The sequence below is a fragment of the Perca fluviatilis genome, chromosome 2 (genome assembly GCF_010015445.1).
Source record: "Perca fluviatilis chromosome 2, GENO_Pfluv_1.0, whole genome shotgun sequence".
In the NCBI taxonomy this organism is placed as follows: Eukaryota; Metazoa; Chordata; class Actinopteri; order Perciformes; family Percidae; genus Perca; species Perca fluviatilis.
Window position 1 is genome coordinate 29,033,808 of NC_053113.1, and position 22,891 is coordinate 29,056,698.

Here is a 22,891-nt window from a genome sequence, read left to right on the forward strand (position 1 = left end):
AGATTTTAGGGGAAAGAAATACAGGAAACTGTCTTAGGTTGGATTTGAACCATGGGCTTCTGGGTTGAGGAATAAAGCTCTACATGTGGGTGTGCACTCTACCAACGGAGCTATACAGTTAGTTCAACTGATGATACGTAATACCATTTTTGACATACCATACTATGAATTTGTTTTTATAAAGATTTCTTTACAATGACTTTTTCCAACATACTTTTTCCAACTTTGACTTTTTTCGACATACTATACTATGACTTTTTATCACTTTATTCGGCATACTATACTATGACTTTTTTGACATACTATACTATGATATTTTTTATGACTTTTTTCGACATGCTATAATATGGGTTGCTATTCTGCTATTGTATATCTGAAATGCTATTCTGGGTCGAGGAATAAAGCTCTACATGTGGATGTGCACTCTACCAACTGAACTATACAGTTTATTCGGCATACTATGATTAAATAGACATACTATAGTATGTATATTATTGTCTATTGTCTATATGACTTTTTAATCACTTTTTTCGACATGCTATACTATTACTTTTTTCAACATAATATACTATGACTTTTTATCACTTTTTTCGACATGCTATACTATGACTTTTTTTTATCACTTTTTGGACATACTGTACTATTACTTTTTTATCACTTTTTTCGACATACTATACTATGACTTTTTAATCACTTTTTTCGACATACTATACTATGACTTTTTAATCACTTTTTTCGACATACAATACTATGACTTTTTTCGACATAAAATACTATGACTTTATTATGACTTTTTTCGACATACAATAGCACGCCTTTTTCTTAAATATTTTTGTGTACATTTGTGACTTTAGTTTTTAGGACAGCTTAGATTTGAGGGGGAAAGAAATACAGGAAACTGCCTTAGGTTGGAGTCAAACCATGGGCTTCTGGGTTGAGGAATAAAGCTCTACATGTGGGTGTGCACTCTACCAACTGAGGTATACAGTTAGTACCAGCTACACTACGTAGTACCATTTTTGACATACAATACTTGTTTGACATTAAATACTATGACTTTTTTCAGCTTAGTATACTATGGGCCTATCTTGCACTTAGCGCAATCGCCTTTGTACACCAACGCATGTATCATTCCTATTTTGCACCCCACGCACAGCGGACCTTTCCCTCCACAGAATCATGTCGGTAAATTAGGGAATGTATTTGCGCTTCCGGGGGCGGTTCAGCGAAAAGAGGAAGCGTGTTCCGGCGCAAACGTTCCCTGGTGCTATTTTGCAGTTTCAGAAAACAATTCCGCCACTGACCAGGAAAAACCTGGTCTAAAGTCAGTGGCGCTAGTCTAAAGTCAGTAGCGCGTTATACAGATGCTATTTTAGGGACTAATGCTTGGCCATAATGTATAACGCGCATACATTTCTCTCATCTACAGCAGTTCACATTTTTGAAAACCATATATAATTACAAAGAAAAATATTACTGAAAATGCGCTTCAGGTGTTTGGATAAATTAGGAGGCACTTTACAGTACAGTCCTCAAAAAGTCGCAGCATTCTTTGTGGCTTGTTGTGTTTTAAGGAGACGTGATGTTGAACTACGGTGGGATTGGACACTCCGGTAGAATCTGGTCCGGGAGTGACAATGCGCGATGCGCTCCTGATTGAGCGGGTTGCTGGAGATGGAGTGGGGAGAGGAGGAAGGGGCACAACAGGTGCAGGTGGTGCATTTGGAGGCCCACGCTGCATGGCTGCAGCAATCCTCTCCAGACTTGAGGAGATGCGCCCGAGAGGCCGCAGCAACATCGCCACCTGGTCAAGACGGGCATTTATTACTTTGCTGCATCCCGGACAGCTCCCGCTGGCGTGCACCAGGCAAATCCGCCGTCATAATAGCAATCCGCCATGGAACAAACGCGCCTGCTCTTAAAGGGAATGTGAGATGACGCTCTGATTGGTTATTTTCACGTTACGCCCAAACCACACCTAGCTACTTCAGACCAACCCATTTAAGATTTGCGTCGGGCGCAAGACTCATTTATCCCGCCGGTATAATAGCAATATCCGCCCACAAAGCTACTTGCATTTTGCGTTTCCACTTGCGTTTCAGATCGTTAAAATAGGGCCCTTTGACTTTTCTGACATACTGTACTATGACTTTTTTTATCCCTTTTTTCGACATGCTATAATGACTTTTTTCACATAATATACTATAACATTTTAATCACTTTTTTTGACATACTATACTATGACTTTTTTTGACATGAAATGATTTTTTTATCATTTTTTTTCGACATACTGTACCATGACTTTTTATCACTTTTTTCGACATATGACTTTTTTTTACCACTACCAACTGAGCTATACAGTTAGTACCAGCTACACTACGTAGCACCATTTTTGACATACTATACTATGACTTTTTTCGACATAATATACTATGACTTTATTGTGACTTTTTTCAACATAATATACTATGACTTTATTGTGACTTTTTCGACATACATAACTTTTTATTAAATATTTTTGTGTACATTTGCGACTTTAATTATTAGGACAGCTTAGATTTGAGGGGAAAGAAATACAGGAAATTGCCTGAGGTCAGATTTGAACCATGAGCTTCTGGATCGAGGAATAAAGCTCCACAAGTGAGTATTCACTCTAACAACTGAACTATACAGTTAGTTACTACTTCACCACATAGTACCATTTCTTATATACTATACTATGATTTTTCATCACTTTATTCGGCATATCATACTATGACTTTTTTTGACATATTATACTGTCTTTTTTCCACATACTATACTATGATTTTTTTCAACACACTATACTATTTATTTTTTCAGCTTAGTATACTATGACTTTTCGGACATACTGTACTATGACTTTTTTATCCCTTTTTTCGATATGCTATAGTATGACTTTTTTTGACATAATATACTATGAAATTTTTTACATAATATACTATGACTTTTTTATCACTTTTTTTGACATACTATACTATGACTTTTTTATCACTTTTTTCGGCATACTATACTATGACTTTTTTATCACTTTTTTCGATATGCTATAGTATGACTTTTTTTGACATAATATACTATGACATTTTTTTACATAATATACTATGACTTTTTTATCACTTTTTTCGACATGCTATAGTATGACTGTATTCGTCATAATATACTATGACTTTTTAATCACTTTTTTCGGCATACTATACTATGACTTCTTTCGACATACTATATTGTCTTTTTTCGACATACTATACTATGACTTTTTTATCCCTTTTTTCAACATGCTATGGTATGACTTTTTTTCGACATACTATACCATTACTTTTTTATCACTTTTTTCGACATACTATAATATGACTTTTAATTTTAGATTTAGCAGCTAGCACCTAGCCTTGTCCAATGTGCTCCAGGCTCTGTGGATTTTTGATTCGTTTGTGACTTTTCTTCAGACCCTTTTGAAGCAATGAATAGTATTCATGAAATGTACCAAACTCACACAGTAATGAAAAAATCATTTCCCAGTCTAGAATATGTTATTTCATTTTTTTCTCCCAACCATCTGGCGACCCACAGAAATGATCTTGCGACCCCCAGGTTGAGAACCACTGCTCTAGTCCAGGGGTTCTCAAAGCTTTGAAGACGGAGCCAGCATACAGGAAAAGTGCACACAATGACCACAGCCTTTCTTATTGCTTACTGGTTAATAATACATTAAAAAAAAAAAAAAATAAAAACATACAATTCTATATATTGTCATGACTTTATACATTACTATGACTTTTTATGACTTTTTTCTTTTTTTATGGCACAGAATACTATGAAGTTTTTATGGTACAATACTATGACTTTTTATCACTATTTTCGACATACTATACTATGACTTTTATCACTTTTTTCGACATACCATACTTTGACTTTTTTATGACTTTTTTGACATGTTATACTATGACTTTTTACAACATACTATACTATGACTTTTTTATTCATTTTTTCGACATATTATACTATGACTATTTTTGACATACTATACTATGACTTTTTATGACAAATATCAAAATGTTCAGCTTTTTAGGGATATTTGTGTTTATATTCAACTTGTTTCTACCATTTATACTTACATACAGTTTTCGTGTTATCACTGTTTGAATTTTTTCTCCATTTTTAGGGGCTGGTCAGTGTGGGTGATGTCACAGCTACATTGCAGTTGAGAGAGAACATCCTTTTTAAAACTTCCTCTTTAATTTCCTTTCACGGCCACAATTTTTACTTCTCATACACCATTTATATGTCAAAACCTATAATATACTTGTCAACTGTCAGCCAAGCAATAATAATTGGACTCATACATTTGGCTCTTTGAGCCTCTAAACGACAAAAGCCACAAGCATTTCTTCATTGACCGCCCTTGTTAAACATTCTCGATATCTGGTAGTTCAAATGACAGAAAAGATTGGAAGAAAGACGGCAAAAGGATTAAAACCCAGGATAACACATTTACAGTGTTTGCATCTTAGCCCTGAGTGCTCAAACATGTTCGACAGAGAATATGTTTTGAAAGAGACTTACCAAGGGTACGTGTTGACAGAGCATGGAAACCCAACGCCAAAGATTTCAGCTGTGGTTTGATGCACCTTCATGAAGAGAAATTTTAGAATTTTTTTCAGTACATGTCAGAAACTGGTTTGAAAATGTCCGTCTACAAGGTTCAAGGTTAAATGAAGTTCCATTCTTACTCCTAAAAAATAGGTAGAAACACGTAGTAATCTCAAATTCAGTCAAATCAGTGTGTGTGTGTGTGTGTGTGTGTGTGTGTGTGTGTGTGTGTGTGTGTGTGTAGGTATAGGTATAGGTTTCTCTGTGTTAAGTGGAGTGTAAGCCAGCACAGTGTGCTGTGGTGCAGAAGAATCTATCCTCTAGTCCAATGTTTCTCAACCTTTTTGAGTCGTAGATAGATAGACATTTATTGATCCTTTCGGAAATTCATCTTGCACCATACAGCTCATCAAATAGACAGACAACAGATAACGGACAACAACAAGACCACTAAACCCTCCCTTCGCCCCACATAACAACAATACACAATCCCGAATATCTCCATATCATAAACAAAAATAGCAAAGTGCAGTGTTGTTAGCACCAGTGGGCTATCAATAGTAAGGTGCAACATCGTAAGTGGCGTTTTAATATTATACCAAAGTGCAGTATTATCACACAGAAAGAATGAAGTTATTTCCCCTAATTTATTTATGCTGGTAGGAATGAATGATTTGTGAGCCCGGTTGGTTTGTAAGGACGGCACACTATATCTTCTGCCTGATGGCAGCACCAAATACGCCTGAAATAGGGGATGTAGCCCATCACCGCAAATTGCTTGTCCCTTGCACCTCTAGTCATCTGCTGGTGGGTCGAGCCCCCACTTCTAAAGTTAAATATTATTTCTTTAGTTTTCTTTGTGTTTAGCAGAAGAAAACTGGAGCTGCACCATTCTATAAACTGATCTACCCAAGCTCGGTAGTTGGTTTCGTCGTTGTCCCGTGACCCCCCAGAATAATGAGGTTGGTGTTCACAACCCACCCAACCCCTCGACAACAAGAAAGAGAGCTGCAAACCGTAAACAGCTGTTTCTACACGCCTCCCCTTCTGCTGATTTTGAGTGATTTTTGTGAATACTCTGATTAATACATGTAAACAAATAGTGATTTAATGACAGTTTAGTTTTAGATTTAGCAGCTAGCACCTAGCCTTGTCCACTGTGCTCCAGGCTCTGTGGATTTGTGATGCGTTTGTGACTTTTCTTCAGACCCCTTTCTGTGTTCCAGGACCTCCTGATTTACACTTGAAGCTCTGAATATAACACATGGAATGTACCAAACTCACACAGTAATGTAAAAAACATTTCCCAGTCTAGAATATGTTATTTTATTTTTTATGGCATACTATACTATGAGTTTTTCATGACATACTATACTATGCCATATTATGACATTTTTATGGCATAGTATATTATGAACTTTTCATGACATACTATACTAGGACTTTTTATGACATTATTTTACCATAACTTTTTTATGGCACACTATACTAGGACTTTTTATGACATACAATTCTATATATTTTAATGACTTTATACATTACTATGACTTTTTACGAAATACTATATATACTATGACATTTTATGACTTTTATTTTACTTTTTTATGGCACAGAATACTATGAAGTTTGTAAAAAACATTTCCCAGTCTAGAATATGTTATTTCATTGTTTTTCCCAACCATCTGGCGACCCACAGAAATGATCTTGTGACCCCCAGGTTGAGAACCACTGCTCTAGTCCAGGGGTTCTCAAAGCTTTGAAGACGGAGCCAGCATACAGGAAAAGCGCACACAATGACCACAGCCTTTCTTATTGCTTACTGGTTTTCATGACATGACATGACTATACTATGAGTTTTTATGGCATACTATACTATGAGTTTTTCATGACATTCTATACTACGCCATATTATGACTTTTTTTATGGCATAGTATACTATGAACTTTTCATGACATACTATACTAGGACTTTTTTATGACATTATTTTACCATAACTTTTTTATGGCACACTATGTTATACAATTCTATATATTTGTCATGACTTTATACATTACTACTTTTTACGTCATACTATACCATTTTATGAATTTTTTACTTTTTTATGGCACAGAATACTATGACGTTTTTATGGCATACTATACAATTACTTTTTTATAACACTTTTATGACACTTTTACTTTTATGGCAAATTTTATGACTTTAATGGCATACTATATTATGACTTTTTTAATAAATTTTAATCGCATACTATCCTATGACTTTTTATTACTTTTTATGGCATACTATACTCTGACTTTTTTTTATGAATTTGTCATGACATACTATACTATGACACATACTATGACTTTTTATGACATACTATACTATGACATTTTATGATTTTATATTTTACTTTCTTGTTGGCATATATACTATGAACGTTTTATGACATACTATACTATGACTTTTTTATGGAATACTGTACTATGACTTTTTATGACTTTTATGGCATACTATACCATGTTTTTTTTTTTTTATTACTTTTTATGGCATACACTATGACCTTTTTATGACACACTGTACTATGACCCTTTAGACTTTTAATGGCATACTATCCTATGACTTTTCATGACATTTCCATGACATACTATACAATTATTTTTTATAAATATTTCCTTCCCATGATTCTTGGAAATAAGCTGATCAGGCAGATGTAAGGTCTGCACAGTATATAAATGTAAGATGGTTTGCTTTAAATGTATCTAAATCAAAGTAACAAATTATGTGAAAAAATGCAATTGACTCTGAACATGTCACTGAAGGACTGCATATACAAATATGGGTCATATTAAGTAGAATGCCAGTTAGCAGCAATATTTGTTGGCTTTAAAATAGCTTCTAAAATCAGCACAGATTAAAAGATCTCCAAAGGGTCCAAGTCATATATTAAAGTTGCATCAGTACACCAAATGTAAAACTATTTAACATGTTGAGGGGATATATATATATATATATATATATATATATATATATATATATATATATATATATATATATATATATATATATATATATATATATATATATATATCCCCTCAACATGTTAAATATATATATATTATATATACTATGCCATATACTATGTATATATATATATATATATATACATAGTATATGGTATAATATATATATATATATATATATATATATATATATATATATATATATATATATACAGTATAAAACATTAAATAACATTACACAGTACATAACAAGAAAATCTGATAAAAGTAAAATAATAGACATGATGGCAATAAAGCTCATATGACCCTTTGTAGCAGCATGAGCCATGGTACTTCTTAAATTAAAATCTGACCTGATGAGAAACATGTAGCCTGGTGTGCCCCCAAGGGAGATGATAAAGGAAGTGATGACAGAGAGAGCCAAAAAGTACGGGAACATCCTGTCACAGTCGTCCTTATGAGGGCACTGGCCGGTACTGGCCGTAAAGTTACCAGCCACACCGACACAGCTACAGTTAGAGAAGACCTGGAGAGACATGCATATTCACACACATGTAACCAGTAGGGCATAGACGCATACAAACACAGCAATATATACTGTATAAACACAAGCACTCATATGTGTGGCTATAGATCACCAAAATCACTGCAATAGCGTATAATCAATAAAAGCCAACCAGGTATAGTAAAATCAAGTGATTTATTTTGATAGCACTTATATATAAATAAATATATAAAAATTATAAATTAAATAATTCAGAAAGAAAATATAATGACAACTTTAAAACTCTATTAAGTGGAGAATAAATAAAGGTGCAATTTAGGGGTGGTATGTGTATAACCTTCTCAGTTACGTACTTTTTTTTAATGGGCACTGTTTCATTTTTTAAAATACTGCACAATATAGAGTAATAATTGGTGATGGCCCCTGGATCATTCAGCAACATTAACATCCGTTCAATAAAACTTCATGGCAACAACAGTGTATTTGACTACACATAACATTGAGTTATAGGCATGCTGTGAACCGGCTATGTAGCCTATACAATACTATGATATTTAATACCAGAAATTAATTTGCCTTGTGTTGTATTTCTTATAGCTTGAGTACCTTGTCAACTTACTGTGTTTTTCCCTGAGCCAGAAGAGCCGGTGCAGCCAGCAAGACAGGGAGAAACATATGTGATGCCATTCTCTCCACAGACTGGGTCCCAGTCACTTGCTGAACAAAAACAGTCTGAGTTGCATGCTGTGAACAATGAGTGTGTATCATAAGATATCCTATCCATGCTGGAAGGAAGGGAGTGAGAGAAAAGTACACATGAGAGGAAATTATTTATTGTGAAATTACATGCCAGTATATAAGAATGTGTAATAATGTTCTTCACAAAAAAAGGTAAAATGCTTTGCAATCTAATAAGATAAATGCAGTAGGCCGAAGTAACATTACTTGCAGAGACTGTTACACATTTTTTATGCATTGGCGAACAACACAAGACAATTGACCCCAATGGAAACCAATGCCCATTTGTTGCCAATCCTGCCTAGATATTAGTCCACATTCTCACTCTTAGTTTAACTTTTACACACCTGACTTGGACCTAGATTGTGTCACTGTTGTACATCAGAAAATCAAGCAATTCACCTCACCTGTTGTATGAAAGTGTCACCCCCGCTACCTTCGCATTCTCGCAGCTAATTGCGAAGAAGAACAGTGACAGGATGTAACCGATCAGAGATGTTCCGAAGGCAAACCTGGCGGCTCCCATGATGTTCAGCTTCAGCCTCTTCATCAGTAGACCTCCAGAAAACATACCCAGTGCCACAGCTGGGATATTGATCACACCTAAGATTAAGAGAGACAGCAAAACACAACATCAATATTGAGTGAAATTAAATGTTGCCATGAAGGATAAATCTGGATTTGAACAAAGACAGACAATATGATTTAATATTGTGTTAAAGCTCGGCTATCATGTTTCACACTTGCTAATATCGAGAGGGGGAAAAAAAGAAACAAGTCGCCTTGATCAAAAAAGAGTCCTGCGTTTTATTTTTTCTGTCGCTTCTCTTATACTTTCATATAACATCAATGTGAAGACATGGTCTTTTATCTACACGTCATTTTCTCTGGTCACTAATATTGCATTCTCTTTCATATGCAGCCAATCTAGTCAGTGCAGGCATCTCCTTTGAGAAGACCATATGTAAGCAGAGACTTTCATCTTATGTTATCAACTTCATTATATATTTTATTTCATATGCAAAGCACTTTTCATATCCACAAAGCTCTTGTCTCTGCAGCTTTGGCGGTTAGTAGGCTGAATTAGAACCCTGGCCCAGTTCTCCTTTCTTTAATAATATCCCCTCTCCAAGGGTCTTCATCTGCTTCATTCAGCAAATGCAAAATACCATAAATTAACTATAGCATAGATAAACTTAGATACACTTGATGATTTATGGAAAGAAGACACCCCATGAATTTGGAAATGTAAACATGCTAAATGTGTAAGATTTACAATGTATGTTGTGTACATTCCTGACACTATAATTAATGTGAGCTAACTAGGCCCATCCAAGAGCTTTTCCTTTGAACATGTACCATACCCATGAGGAAGTTGGCCTTTGAGGCAGACTGCCTGAAGTGCTGCTCAATGTACTTAGGCTTGTAGGTGACCATGCCGATGAGAGAGTTCAGCTGGATGATTGTCACACACAGGTATATCAAATACACAGGGTTTCCTAGCAGAGATCGCAGGGTTGGAATAAAGTCTGTAGAGGGTTAAAAAAAAAGAGATTGAGTTGAAAGACACCTGTCTGACAATGTTTAATATGCAATATCTCTATGTAATAGTGACTATTAACTGTAACAATCTCTGATGACTGCTATGAAATGAAGGCTGGCTAGCAGTAGGAAGTGATGAAGTATTGCCTTGTGACAGTAGGACAGCATTAAAGTGTAGAATATGTCAGTGTCAATAAAAACACAATCCCAGTTACAGTGACTTTAAATTTAAAGGTAGTCTGTGGAGTTGTTGGGCACTAGGAGTGCTATAGAGTAGTGTTTGTATGTGTGGGTCTCATTTTGTTTGTATTGTGCACACAAGCACGTGGGCGACACACAATTTGATAATGCACAAACAAATCTGACAATGTGCTAACAAAGGCAGCGGAGAAAACTTCTTGTAGGTAAACGTGGATATAAACAATGCCAGATATTACCTTCTTTTTTTATCGGCTTTGCATGTGTTTCTTAATTTTAAAGCCCCTATGTGTAGATTTTTGTTACAATTATAGCAATATTGTTAATTATTGTGATGGCGTAAATTTTTGTTATAGAAAAACTTGCCAATCAGTGTGAATAATGGTGCAGTCTGTGTGTTTTCAGCAATTTCATTCTATAGCTCATTCATCTCTACATTTAGGGGCTTTACATTTATGAAATATTCAACCCATCAATATTTATGAACACAGTGACCATTGATGGAATCTGAAGTGCAGAACATTTATTCTATCATATAATTATTTTTTTCCAGATAGCCATCCAGTTAACATAGTTTTCCCCTGACAAGTATGAACATTTCACACTTTATTTATAAATTACTACAAACCTCTAAATCCATCCTTACCTTTGGCCATCTCTATGAAAGTAGTATTTTCATCTGCAGGATACTTGTGCTTCAAAAGAAGAGGGTCTTTAATAAAGCGTGTCTTTTCTGGGCCCTGGGGCTCGGGTATTGGCAGAGAGCGGGGCAGGAACCAAAATGGGATGGCAGAGAGTAGGGTGATGACCCCAGCTATGAGGTAGCCCAACCACCAGGCTCCCACCCAGCGGGCATCTGCTGGGGTGATGGTGATAGTTTCTGTGTCGGGGGTACAGATGATCAGATGTTATAAATGCTCAGTGATACACCTATGGTTAAACACACACTGTATGGTTTAGTGGGTCCATTTTCTTTCCTTTTAAGGCTTTCTAAAGCCTATCAAAGACCCTCTATTGACAGGATAACCAAATAAAAGAATGCAAAGATGGAGCAGCATATCAGGCACAACAGAGATCATCAGAACAGCCCTAACAACCTGTAGCCAGCCTTTTGATTGCTATCATTTCTGATTAGAAAATCCCGACATGGACATTAGAACAGTCAGTATGTGAAAATAGTCATCCTTTATGCAAGAATTGATGTCTTTTAAGCAATTTTTTAATAAACCAGTGTTCGAATTACGTGGGAGCCAGAGGGAGCCGAGCTCCCATAGAGTGAGGACTGGCTCCCATGAAAGCACCAAAGTCAAAAATCTGAGGGGGTCTCTCATATCTGAAGGTGTCTGCCATATGTGGCATTGTAATGTAATCTTAATCAACGCTCATTATCCATCCCTGTGCTTTCTCTTACCATTAAAGACGTTAAATTAAAATAGACGCTACTACGGACGTAGACCTGAGCCTACCCTACGTTCATGAACGCAGCATGACTGCACTTCACCACCACACCACCAGGCTACGTGAGCAAACCGCATACGATCGATTTCACAGCACTCGCAAGTCCGAAGAAGTGACCTTGCTTTTAGCTTAATGTGCTTTTGAGGTAAATACCAATACATATAAATATCACTGTCAGTTATGCCACCGAAAAAAAGGTCAACTGCGCCGAATTCATTTTCGGCACTGACAAGTTTCGGTTTTACCACCAAAAAACAAAAAATAATTGCAGATTTAGAATCAGAAAATATCAAGTCCTCCCAGAGTTGTGCCTTTTGCCATTAGTTTTGTTTTCAATAACTTCGTAAACAGTGGAAGTAAGCCAACAGCTACATGCAAGGTATATGGCACCAAGATAAATGATGCCGGATCAACAACGTCGGACTTCATCAGGCATCTCAAAACGCACCTAAATAGGTCAGTCACACGCTAATGTAAAAGAGACGTTACATTTAGCATATATCGTCATAGGTAACAAGCTAACCATCGTCGCAAAGTGCTGTGCTAATGCTGGGAAGAGGCAGATTATATCTTTATAGTTATAACTATAAAGATATAATCTGCCTGTAGCAGTAACCTAGTTGCTGAGCCTCAGACATCCATGGCGCACAGGAGGCGGGACGCACGGATCCATCTCCCCAGGAACAAACGCTGTGTCGGGTGGGCAAACTCATGTGATGCGTAATTGATCCCGTGGATGATTTGAGGCTATTAAGTGTACAAGGTGTACCCCGGTCCACCAAACACTGAGTCTTAATTCGGCACATATTTCTGTTACTGTACCTAGTCCTATTTACTATTTCATCCATGCGTGGCGCAGCGGATCCGTGCGCACTGTCCCCTGCCGTGTAGACGCTAACCTCTAACCTCTCCTCCTCTGAGTCGGGTCTCCCTCGCGCTGGACTCCGTTTCACTGAGCCTACTAACACTTACAAAATAAATAAATGGCATTACATCAGTGACTTCAAACTATTTATCGTGCGTAATTTGGACTGACGCTGAGATCTATGTTGTTCTGTAGCCTAACTGGTGTGGCGCTGCCACTATTCTCTTGATTTCCACTTCGACATTAGACATTTTTTTGAATGAAAGAGACGTTACATTTAGCATATATCATCACAGGAAACAAGCTAACCATCGCAAAGTGTTGCGCTAATGCTGGGAACAGGCACATTGTATCTTTATAGTTGTATATCCATATGATGTGAAAGACTTAGGTTATTATTTCACCAGGTCCGAGGGCTAGAGCATACTTGTCAAGTTTTGGATTTGAAAATAAGGGACATTTTCCGGTGCCCACCTCTAGCAGTCCCACCACCCCAACCAAGCTCCAGTATCCCTTACATTTTAAGACAGGTGTACAAGAAAGCTAAAATCACCACTTTATGCAGAATGCTGAAAACCTTTACAATTTATAACATTGCTTGTCTTTACATTTACATTTTATTTTCATTCCACACATTCTTTTCATTTCATATTGCTTTTCTTTTACAGTTTTTCTTTTAATTTCACATAACTTTTCTTTAGTGAGTTATTGTACAAATTTGTTGCAGACTTTGCATTATTTAAGACTGTTTTGGAAGGAGTGTATTTGTGGGCTGGGCCAGAGTGGTTCACATTAATGTACGTAAAGCGCACGAGCAGTTCTGTTGTCTAACGTCATCCTATTCTCTGGAACAATCTTTCGTACCATGCTAAACACCCTTTCTGAACGTGCATTGCTATGGGGAATGCATAGTAAAGCCTTCATAGGTTTTGGCAGCGCACCGTCTCTGTCGTAGCGTCCATCATCCATCTCTGTTTTTTTTCTTCTTTTTTCCCTGCATTGTCACTAGTCATCTGACCTCACACACTAACCTCGCGACAACTGCCATCTACAGTACCTGTAGTAGGCTACTGCAGGTGGCAGTTATCGCGAGGCTAGTGACAGAGCTCAGATTGGGAATGTTTTTTTTCTTTTTTTTACTCCGCTTGGGCCCGGGGTATTATTATTTTTTAATAACGCAGGTTAAAATACGGGAGATTTACGGCAAAATACAAATATGGGAGGACGGCGGGAAAGAAGGGTAAAATACGGGACTCTCCCGGCCGAAACGGGATACTTAACAGGTATGGGCTAGAGGGATGTGTTAAATAGACCCCATAAAGTTATCCTACAACTGATGTTAATGCTGTACTGTCTGGACATGCTTTTAATTCATACGATTTATGGGACAGATCAGATGGCCAGAGACTTGAGACTTGACTTGAACTTGCCCCTCAAAGACTTGAGACTTGACTTGGACTCAAGCTCAAAGACTTGAGACTTGACTTGGACTCAAGCTCAAAGACTTGAGACTCGACTTGGACTTCCAAAAAATGACTTGTGAACATCTCTGCTGTGCGCATATACTGCGCAAAAGTGCCTAGGTTATTTAATTGTAGGGCCTATAGCCTTGTTAGGCTATGTGCGGGGTGTGCCAACTTTTTTTATGAGCTAGAGAGACCCCCTTAAAAACAAAAAGATAATTCGAACACTGTAATAAACCTATTTTTTTTAATCATTCAGGGAATGTTTTTTCATTGGTTTACTAACTTACTGGTCTTCTCACCTGACTTACTTTATCATTCTTTACACTAAACATGCTTTGTTTTTGTACTTTTTTACCTCTTTTTCTTCTACCTCTGTTTCTCTTCACTCTCCTCAGTTCTTTTCTTCTGTCACTTTTCTATTTTTCTGTTGGTTCACCTTCTGCCTCTGCTGCACTCTATCTGATTGTAGCCTATCACAGGGCTTTGTCCTTCTTATCCCTCACCATGCCTTGTTCATTAGCTAATTGATGCTAATCCTGTACTCCTGTTCTGAGTCCATGAGCCATAAATTTACTTCCCGGTATCCACCAGCGGTTATATCTGAAAATATCATGCTTCAGTTTTATGAATGAATAGGTATTTTTTCAGGTCAGACATTTTGATTTGTAATGGTAGGAAAAGTACAGGTTTCATGAATAACATTACTTTGTTCTATTAAAGTGTCCCAGAAAGTCATGGCAGGGAGGCAGCACAGTACCAGAACCCTGAAACCATATTCAGCCTTCATTTATTTTTATTACACCTGTATGTTTCCTTCTGTCACAATTCTGTGTTAACTTCTGTCTTAATTTACATTTTTGGACTTTAATCATATCTAATTTATGTTCTTTCAATGTCTGAGTCATGACCCACGTATAGGTTTTAGAGTTGCCAAGGAGGTCAGCTTCCTGATCTGATCACATGAGCTCTTCGTTAGTCTAGGATGAGGGGTTAATGACATTAACTGTGTCTAGACAGTCTGCAAATTCACATAATGGTCTGGCCTTTAAATACTTAGACATGTACTCATGTTTAAACTCACCCATTTTTACAAATCCAATGTCCACATATATTCTGGCACAAAGGGAGCCTAACAGGTAGCCAAACACAGGTCCAACCACTGAAATGGTCTGGACACAGCCTAGGATATGATAAACACACCCAAAGAGACACAAAGCACACAAACTGGTTAGGACTCCAGCTGTCTGTATTTACAACTGTACATAGTAGCTACACAAACATTTTACCACACATTTTACATACATACTGATTTACAGAATACACATGTATACACATACTGTATATACACAATATACATGTTTTAAAATCTGCTTTAAGGCCTCATTTGTTTGGAAAAGACTTGCTTAGTAAGCATGTTCTTCTTCAGTAATTCTCATCTGCTATTGTAGAACAATAAAAGGATTTAGTGCCTCCTCATATTTGATCAAAACACGACTGCACATGCAAAAGCTTTCAGCAAGCATGGTATTATTGTGAGATACCTTAATGTGCTGTAAATAAGACGTTTGCTGCTTCATGTGAGGGCTTTAAATTTGAATTATTGTTTCATGCGATAAGCATTAAAAATGCACATTATCTTTTTTGTTTTGATTGCAGCACTTATTTGAGACTTGGATGTTTACTACCGAAAAGCATCTTTGCTGACAGTTTTGTGAACTCCAAACATTATTCTGCATTTTTTTAAGCTTTTTAGTCCTTGAGTAGCAGCAATAACTTTTGCAAACTTACTGTTAATAAGTTTGTAGTATATGATCAAGTATTGTGACAATTTTCCCAGACTATTAATACAGTTAATGTGACACTAATATAACCACGTTTTGGGCTCCTTTTTAGTCTGGGCATTCATTTTGACTGCTGTGTTTCAGCAGTGTGCAGATGGACATTGGAAATATGCTTTGCCTACAAAACTATAGTCATCAAGTGAGACATTTTTTAAATGTAAATACAGAGCATATATATCTTAGTCATTTACAAAATAACTTAATGAATGACAGACATATATGGACAGTATTGTACAGTCTAGGATAATTAAAGTTGCATGGAAATAAAATAGAGTTTTCTAATAATAATTAATTCATGTCAAGGTGTGTCTATACAGACCCACTGTGTACTGCTTATTTTTGGGGGAATTTTAGAAATTACATTTTGCCGATCATGTGCATGGAATATCATCAATGACAAAGTGTGTTTAGTTTTTTACATATAGCTCTACCACTGGGTGAGGTTTTTCTTACCAACATAAAGCGCAGCATTTTCCTCACTAGCATAATCATCTATATAAGAGATCCCGAGTGGCTGAACAGGCGTCTCTCCTATCCCCCGCAAGACATTTCCCAGGAGCACATAAATCCACATTGACAGGTTGGAGTCGCCTTCACAACCTGGAGGAAAAGATGAGTGTAATCAGACATCTTCACTTGTCTTCACTAATGTGCATGTGAGCAAGTGTTCACCTGTTGCTGGCACTTGAGGCAGTTTATCATGTTGGGTCAGGTCTGCTGGGGAGCCCAACGGACAAGGGGAGGGGTTAAGTGTTGAGTTCACTACCCACCGCACTGATGTTTCAAATTCATAGCTTTACACAAAACACAAATGGAACAATACATTACAATACAGGGTACAGAGATTAAATCATCATTTTCTTGATTATAGGATACAATCTATGTAAGTAAGTAACAATGTCAGTAAGGACATACATACGCAGTAAAATGGAAAATAGCATGTTGTTTTGAAACAAATCCTTTGGAACAATAGTGTGCTTAAACATTTATTGTTGTGCATCATATTGGATGTTGGTGTCAATGATACTTTATCTAATTGGTTAGTGATACAGTATATAATGAGTCTTTTTATGGATATGATTTGGTACATTAATGTTTGGCACAGCTTGTAAAGCATGTTGCAATTTTGTATGTAGCCATTTTTACAAGGCTGCATATCAAATTAACAACAAATAAATTGCCAAAGATTGACATGTGCCAAGTAGCTCCTGTGCAGCTGTTATGTGTTGGAATCTCAAGCATTACTTGTATAACACATTCCAATGTTTTCTTTAAATGCATTTAATTACTACCTGAGATTAATTTTATGGTTGAAGTCGAACAACAGTGGCTCTTTTTAACTCACCGTCCGATGATGAAGTGAGGCAGAGCGATGACGAAGGTGCCGATGGACATCAGTACACAACCCACTGCGATGATCTTTGGCCGATGGAGCTTGGCCCCAAAGTAACTGACGAAAGCTATCACCAACAGGTTACCTGGGAGGACGAAGGCAGCCAGAATTATCTTTAGAGTGCTACTGTACATCTCCACAGGATGAAGACAGGGCTGAAGTTTGAGCAAATAGTCAGTTTGAGAAGGTACAGAATCATTGCTTATTTATATTTGATTTTTACAGCTTTTTGTGACACTGTGGGCAATACAGATGTAGCTCACTATGCTCTTGCATAAAAAAAAGACTAAAAAAAAGAATGTGTCTTCTTTTACTAGTTCTCTGTAGGAAAATAAGATAGAGAAATGCAACGGAAAAGCTTTAAAAAATCATCTGGAAAACAATCAACCAAAACAGTTATTTTCCTATGCCTTAGCCATTATAATATCCATTACATATTGCAGATACATGTCATTACTATAGGATGACTTCTGCATTTAATTTTCATTTGAAAAGTATCAGATAAAAACTGACAGCTAGAATGTTGTGTACATCTGTAGTTTACAGTAAAAGGCAGATAAGGTTGTGTTCTCACATGTGATGCATTATCGTCATGCTCTAGGAGATTATTATTATCTATGCCATGTAGCAGGGAATGTGTTCAATGGCATAAAAATTAAATAACGTTGAGTGGTAACATGGCTATTTCTCTATTATCACCTTTTTAGTGAATTTTGTTTTCTTATCAGTGACACGGAAACTACATTGTAAAGACGATGGGGAAAACTGGCATTTAAGCCATGCTGCTTGACCTTTTTCTATTGTACAGTGAAAGGTAATTTAAAGGGATGACGTCAAACCCTCCAACAATCCTTCAGCTGTTGACGTCTCTTTGTGTGTGTGTGTGTGTGTGTGTGTGTGTGTGTGTGTGTGTGTGTGTGTGTGTGTGTGTGTGTGTGTGTGTGTGTGTGTCTGAGAGAGAGAGCAGAATTAAGAAATGTCAAGTAATTATGAGTAAATGTGCTTGAGTAACCTTGTTGTGTGGTTATAATATGCTTGTGAAGTGCTTGTATCTTACATCTTACTCTACATGGTAATCAAAGTGTTAGTTAGAAAGTGCGGTGGCTGTGTGTACTTTCCCAGAGTGACACAGGAGATCTTTGGTTCCTGTATAACTTATTTCATTGTGTCTTATTTATGATAATTCTGTATGTTTCGTTACTTATTCTTACTTTATTTTATGTACAGTATGTGCATGTGTAAGTAATACATGCTAAGAATGATTAATGCAGCAGATGCCCAAGAGCATGGATGTTTTATTTTCATGACTATTTACATTGTAGATTCTCACTGAAGGCATCAAAACTATGAATGAACACATATGGAATTATGTACTTAACAAAAAAGTGTGAAATAACTGAAAACATATATATCTTATATTTTAGATTTTATTAGATAGCTTTTTTATTAATAAGGGAAAACATTCCACTAATTAACCCTGACAAGGCACACCTGTGAAGTGAAAACCATTTCAGGTGACTACCTCGTGAAGCTCATTGAGAGAACACCAAGGGTTTGCAGCGCTATCAAAAAAAGCAAAGGGTGGCTACTTTGAAGAATCTAAAATATAAGACATGTTTTCAGTTATTTCACACTTTTTTGTTAAGTACATAATTCCATATGTGTTCATTCATAGTTGTGATGCCTTCAGTGAGAATCTACAATGTAAATAGTCATGAAAATAAAGAAACACATTGAATGAGAAGGTGTGTCCAAACTTTTGGCCTGTACTGTATACCCATGTATATCAGCTGGGGCCAATCAGCTGTGCTCACCATTCCTTAGTAGGACTCTCAACCCCCCTTTTCTCTCTTTTCTCTCACCCTTTGTCTTTCATCTGCTCTGCTCTTCTCTCTTGTTTCTTGTACTTTCCTCTCCCTTTTTCTGTCCTTTTCACGTTGCCCTGTTCTGCCTCTATGTTACCCTGGCAACGCTCCTATAGAATAAGCTTGTTGCCAAGGCCACGCAAGAGCAGCAGCTTTCAAAAAGGATGGAAAGATGGAGAGATATTGAGGGAGACAGATCCAGGGTATTCAGCTCCAACTGCGCTGGAGGTGTCGTCCTCACCTTTTTCGTCCACCAGATACACACCACCTCCATCAGAGTAACAGCAGGTTGCACACTCCGCCATGTTATTGAAGATAGAAATGTTAATTATTCTTCACTACCACTATCGTGTTACCCCACGCCGCCTCCCTGACAGCAAAAGAACAGAAGTAGAATGGCTGATAGTGGATGACGACTTGTATCTTGTCTGAATCATGTCTCTTTGGGTCGCATTGCTCTGCAGGCTATGTATAATTTATAACCTACAAGAAACACTTTAGTTGAATGAACTAGCCTTACATAACTAGCCTAGAAATTGGTCAGAGGACAATCTGGGAACACTGCTGAATGTCACAAAGAATCATTAAGTGATAAGAGTAACGACAGGTTACATACAGTATGTAGTAGTTGTGGTACCGTAGTGCAAGTCAAATATACTCACTAGCTGTACATGAATACCTGTCAAATCATTTATATCCAACTTTTGTAATATCACACTGTACACGGTATTGTGAATCGATTGATGAGTGGACGTTAGTTTTTACTCTACTATTTGTCATGTATTGTTTTGTATTTGTTGTATGTATGCAATCAATGTGTAGTCGACGTTTAACTTTGCTGCCTTCTTGGTCAGGTCGCCATTGAAAGAGATTAAATTAATCTCAATTGGTTTTTATCTGGTTAAATAAAGGTTTAAAAAAAATGTATTGGTCATGCCAACATATCAGGCAATAAGCTCTAATCAGGAAAAAAAAAATTGTATCCCTTTTTTGTTGTTTTCATTTTTTCCCCCATCTACCTCATTTTGTAGGCCATTGAAAAGAAGTGTCCCTAAGATAACTTACATCACAGTGTGGAAAAAAATATTTTGGTATTGCCCGAAGCTTTCTGCTTGTAGCTGATTTGTATGTGTGATTAAAGCATATATCTGATTATATTACTGGGGGTATGCTGAGAATAAAGTAGTACAGTGAAATTATTGTTTAACAGTCCCTCCAGAAAAACGCGATTATGCGATTGCATAATTCAATGCATAAACCAACGTCCGCATATTTATGCGGGAGCCGCATTTTTTCAAATACGCCGCACTTTCGCCGCATAAATTGCCGATTTCCGCGCAAAACATGCAGGGCTTGCATTATTTCATAATCCCCACATTTTTGTTGAAAAAAGTCACATATATCTTAGCAGAAAGTTGAAAAATGTTGCATTTACTTCACACAAGAGCAGCCATTTTCCCCTGTTGCCATGGGAACATTATGAAGTGACGTAATTACGCGATGTGAACATCATCGAAAAGCAGGGTGTTGGGGGAATCACTTTTTTTGTCTTTTTCATCGAACTGCAGTTTTTGCAAGTTCACGCAATTTTTGCAAGTTCACGCAATTTATTCGCATAAAATTGCATAAATATCCCGCATATTCCATCGCATTTATAAAAAAAAACGTGCCGCATAATCTAGGATTTTTGCCTGCGACAATCACAAAAAAAGTCCGGCTGTCCACAGCAAAAAGCGTGGAGACTGTGTCCCTGTTCAACACCATTACTCACTACGCACACACACACACACAGACACACACACACACACCTCTGTGCTCTTCTTAGAAGCCTAGAAGCCTTTATCTGTAGCTTGAATACCTCTATGACCCATTCATATTACCATCCCAAAGGCAGAAAGAGAGAAGCCCATGAAACAGAGGCTGTCAACAGAACAACAAAATAACAGCAGTGACTGGCAGGCCTACTCACCTATCTCGAAGCTCCCGTCAATGACACCTATTAGGTAACTGGGGATGTCAAAGCGCCTCTCCAGCTGAGTTATTGTGCTCTTCATGTAGCTCCCCGACAGAGACTTTGAAAAATAGGCAAAGGACAAAGCTACCAGAAACATCTGGGAGAAGAGAGTGAGATGAGAAAAGGAGAGAGAAAGAAACAAAGAAAGAATGGTATTCTACATTAATTTGCACAAGTAAATGCAGTGTTTTAACCTAATTATCACTAAAAGTTATCTACTTGGTTGTGTCATGTTCACACTTGTGTTGTATCCACAGTTGCTATGCTGCACGAACTGTGCTCATAAACCTATTGTCATTGGTCCAACGTTCACTAATTAACAAGTGTGAGCATCAGAGCAATAATGGGATTCAGATCAGTTAAAGCTTGTAGAGTGGGAGGAGAGTGATGGAGATGAACAAAAAGTGTAGGTCAGATAGCAACTGCCAACAACAACGAGAGAATAACTGGCCTCCATTTAAGCAAGGACAGCCAGATAAACAAATGGATGGATTTGTTAATAAATGAGGGAAGGTAATCCATGTAGGATGGACTAGCACAGAGCTAGATGGAAGTTCCTCATAATAAAATAAGTCAAACCATGCATGCCAAGCAAAAGGAAAAGTGAAAGTCAGTTCACACTCTGCCATCGAACTTGAGCTGAGACAGAGAAGGAATCCCCATAGATTTTTTTAATTTGTGCTATAATGAGACTGAGTCACGTTGAACCCCCCCCCTCCAACAGTGACTGGGCCCAGATCAGCAACTCTCACAGAGTAAGGGCGCGATCAGACTTGCAGATTCACCGCAGTGTTGTGTGGCGGTGGGAGTGTCCCTTAAAAGGGCTGTACTCAAAATTCAGAACATTAATATAGCAGTAAAGAACTATTTGCTGTTTAAAGATAAAGTAGAGTAATGGTGTCTTGAGCAGAGAATTAAGTCACACACCATCTGTGTGTGTTGTAATCTGAGCTTCCCTGTTCTTGGTTTTAAAAGCCAGTCGGGCCACAGGTGCATGCTAGTGCATGAGAGGTATCTGACGCCCCCGGGGCCGTGCCATACGGCGATATTTGACAAGTTGGGTATTGGTCAGTGAGAGCTGTGTGGAGGTTATCCCAGATCACTTTTTATTCTGAATATCGAGTTCAGCCCCTTTAAATGGCCCATTTGTGTGAAGTCCTGCTGTGTTCTTTAATGCCCGAATGTAGCATAAGTAGACTTTCATAGTAGTAGTGGTAGTATTTCACGGTTGTTTTACGTCAGATCGTTTATAGATCTCGACATTTTTTGTTTATAAGTATCGACATTTCTGTCCGCACTTGAAGGCAGCTTCATTTCACAGAAAAGAGAGAACGAAAAGAGATGGAGGGATTGTGCTTTGTTGTTGCAGGCAACAGTCAGCTGTTACACAAACTCCTGGGCT

General features: G+C 37.3%; 1 protein-coding gene across 2 annotated transcripts in view; it reads right to left on the reverse strand.

Moving 5' to 3' along the window:
- LOC120550711 (solute carrier organic anion transporter family member 1C1-like) overlaps positions 1-22,891 on the reverse strand; it is a 47,307-nt gene that overhangs the window by 7,995 nt on the left and 16,421 nt on the right. Inside the window, exons 3-13 of one of the 2 annotated variants that reach the window (XM_039787423.1) lie at positions 21,445-21,586; positions 17,563-17,695; positions 16,890-17,011; positions 16,671-16,817; positions 15,458-15,556; positions 11,234-11,467; positions 10,212-10,376; positions 9,255-9,450; positions 8,729-8,894; positions 7,958-8,130; positions 4,576-4,640 (exon numbers count right to left, since the gene is read on the reverse strand). In XM_039787423.1, the coding sequence (XP_039643357.1) occupies positions 4,576-4,640; positions 7,958-8,130; positions 8,729-8,894; positions 9,255-9,450; positions 10,212-10,376; positions 11,234-11,467; positions 15,458-15,556; positions 16,671-16,817; positions 16,890-17,011; positions 17,563-17,695; positions 21,445-21,586 (1,642 nt within the window). The remainder of the gene's footprint in view (positions 1-4,575; positions 4,641-7,957; positions 8,131-8,728; positions 8,895-9,254; positions 9,451-10,211; positions 10,377-11,233; positions 11,468-15,457; positions 15,557-16,670; positions 16,818-16,889; positions 17,012-17,562; positions 17,696-21,444; positions 21,587-22,891) is intronic. The other variant, XM_039787434.1, reaches the window with a different exon arrangement.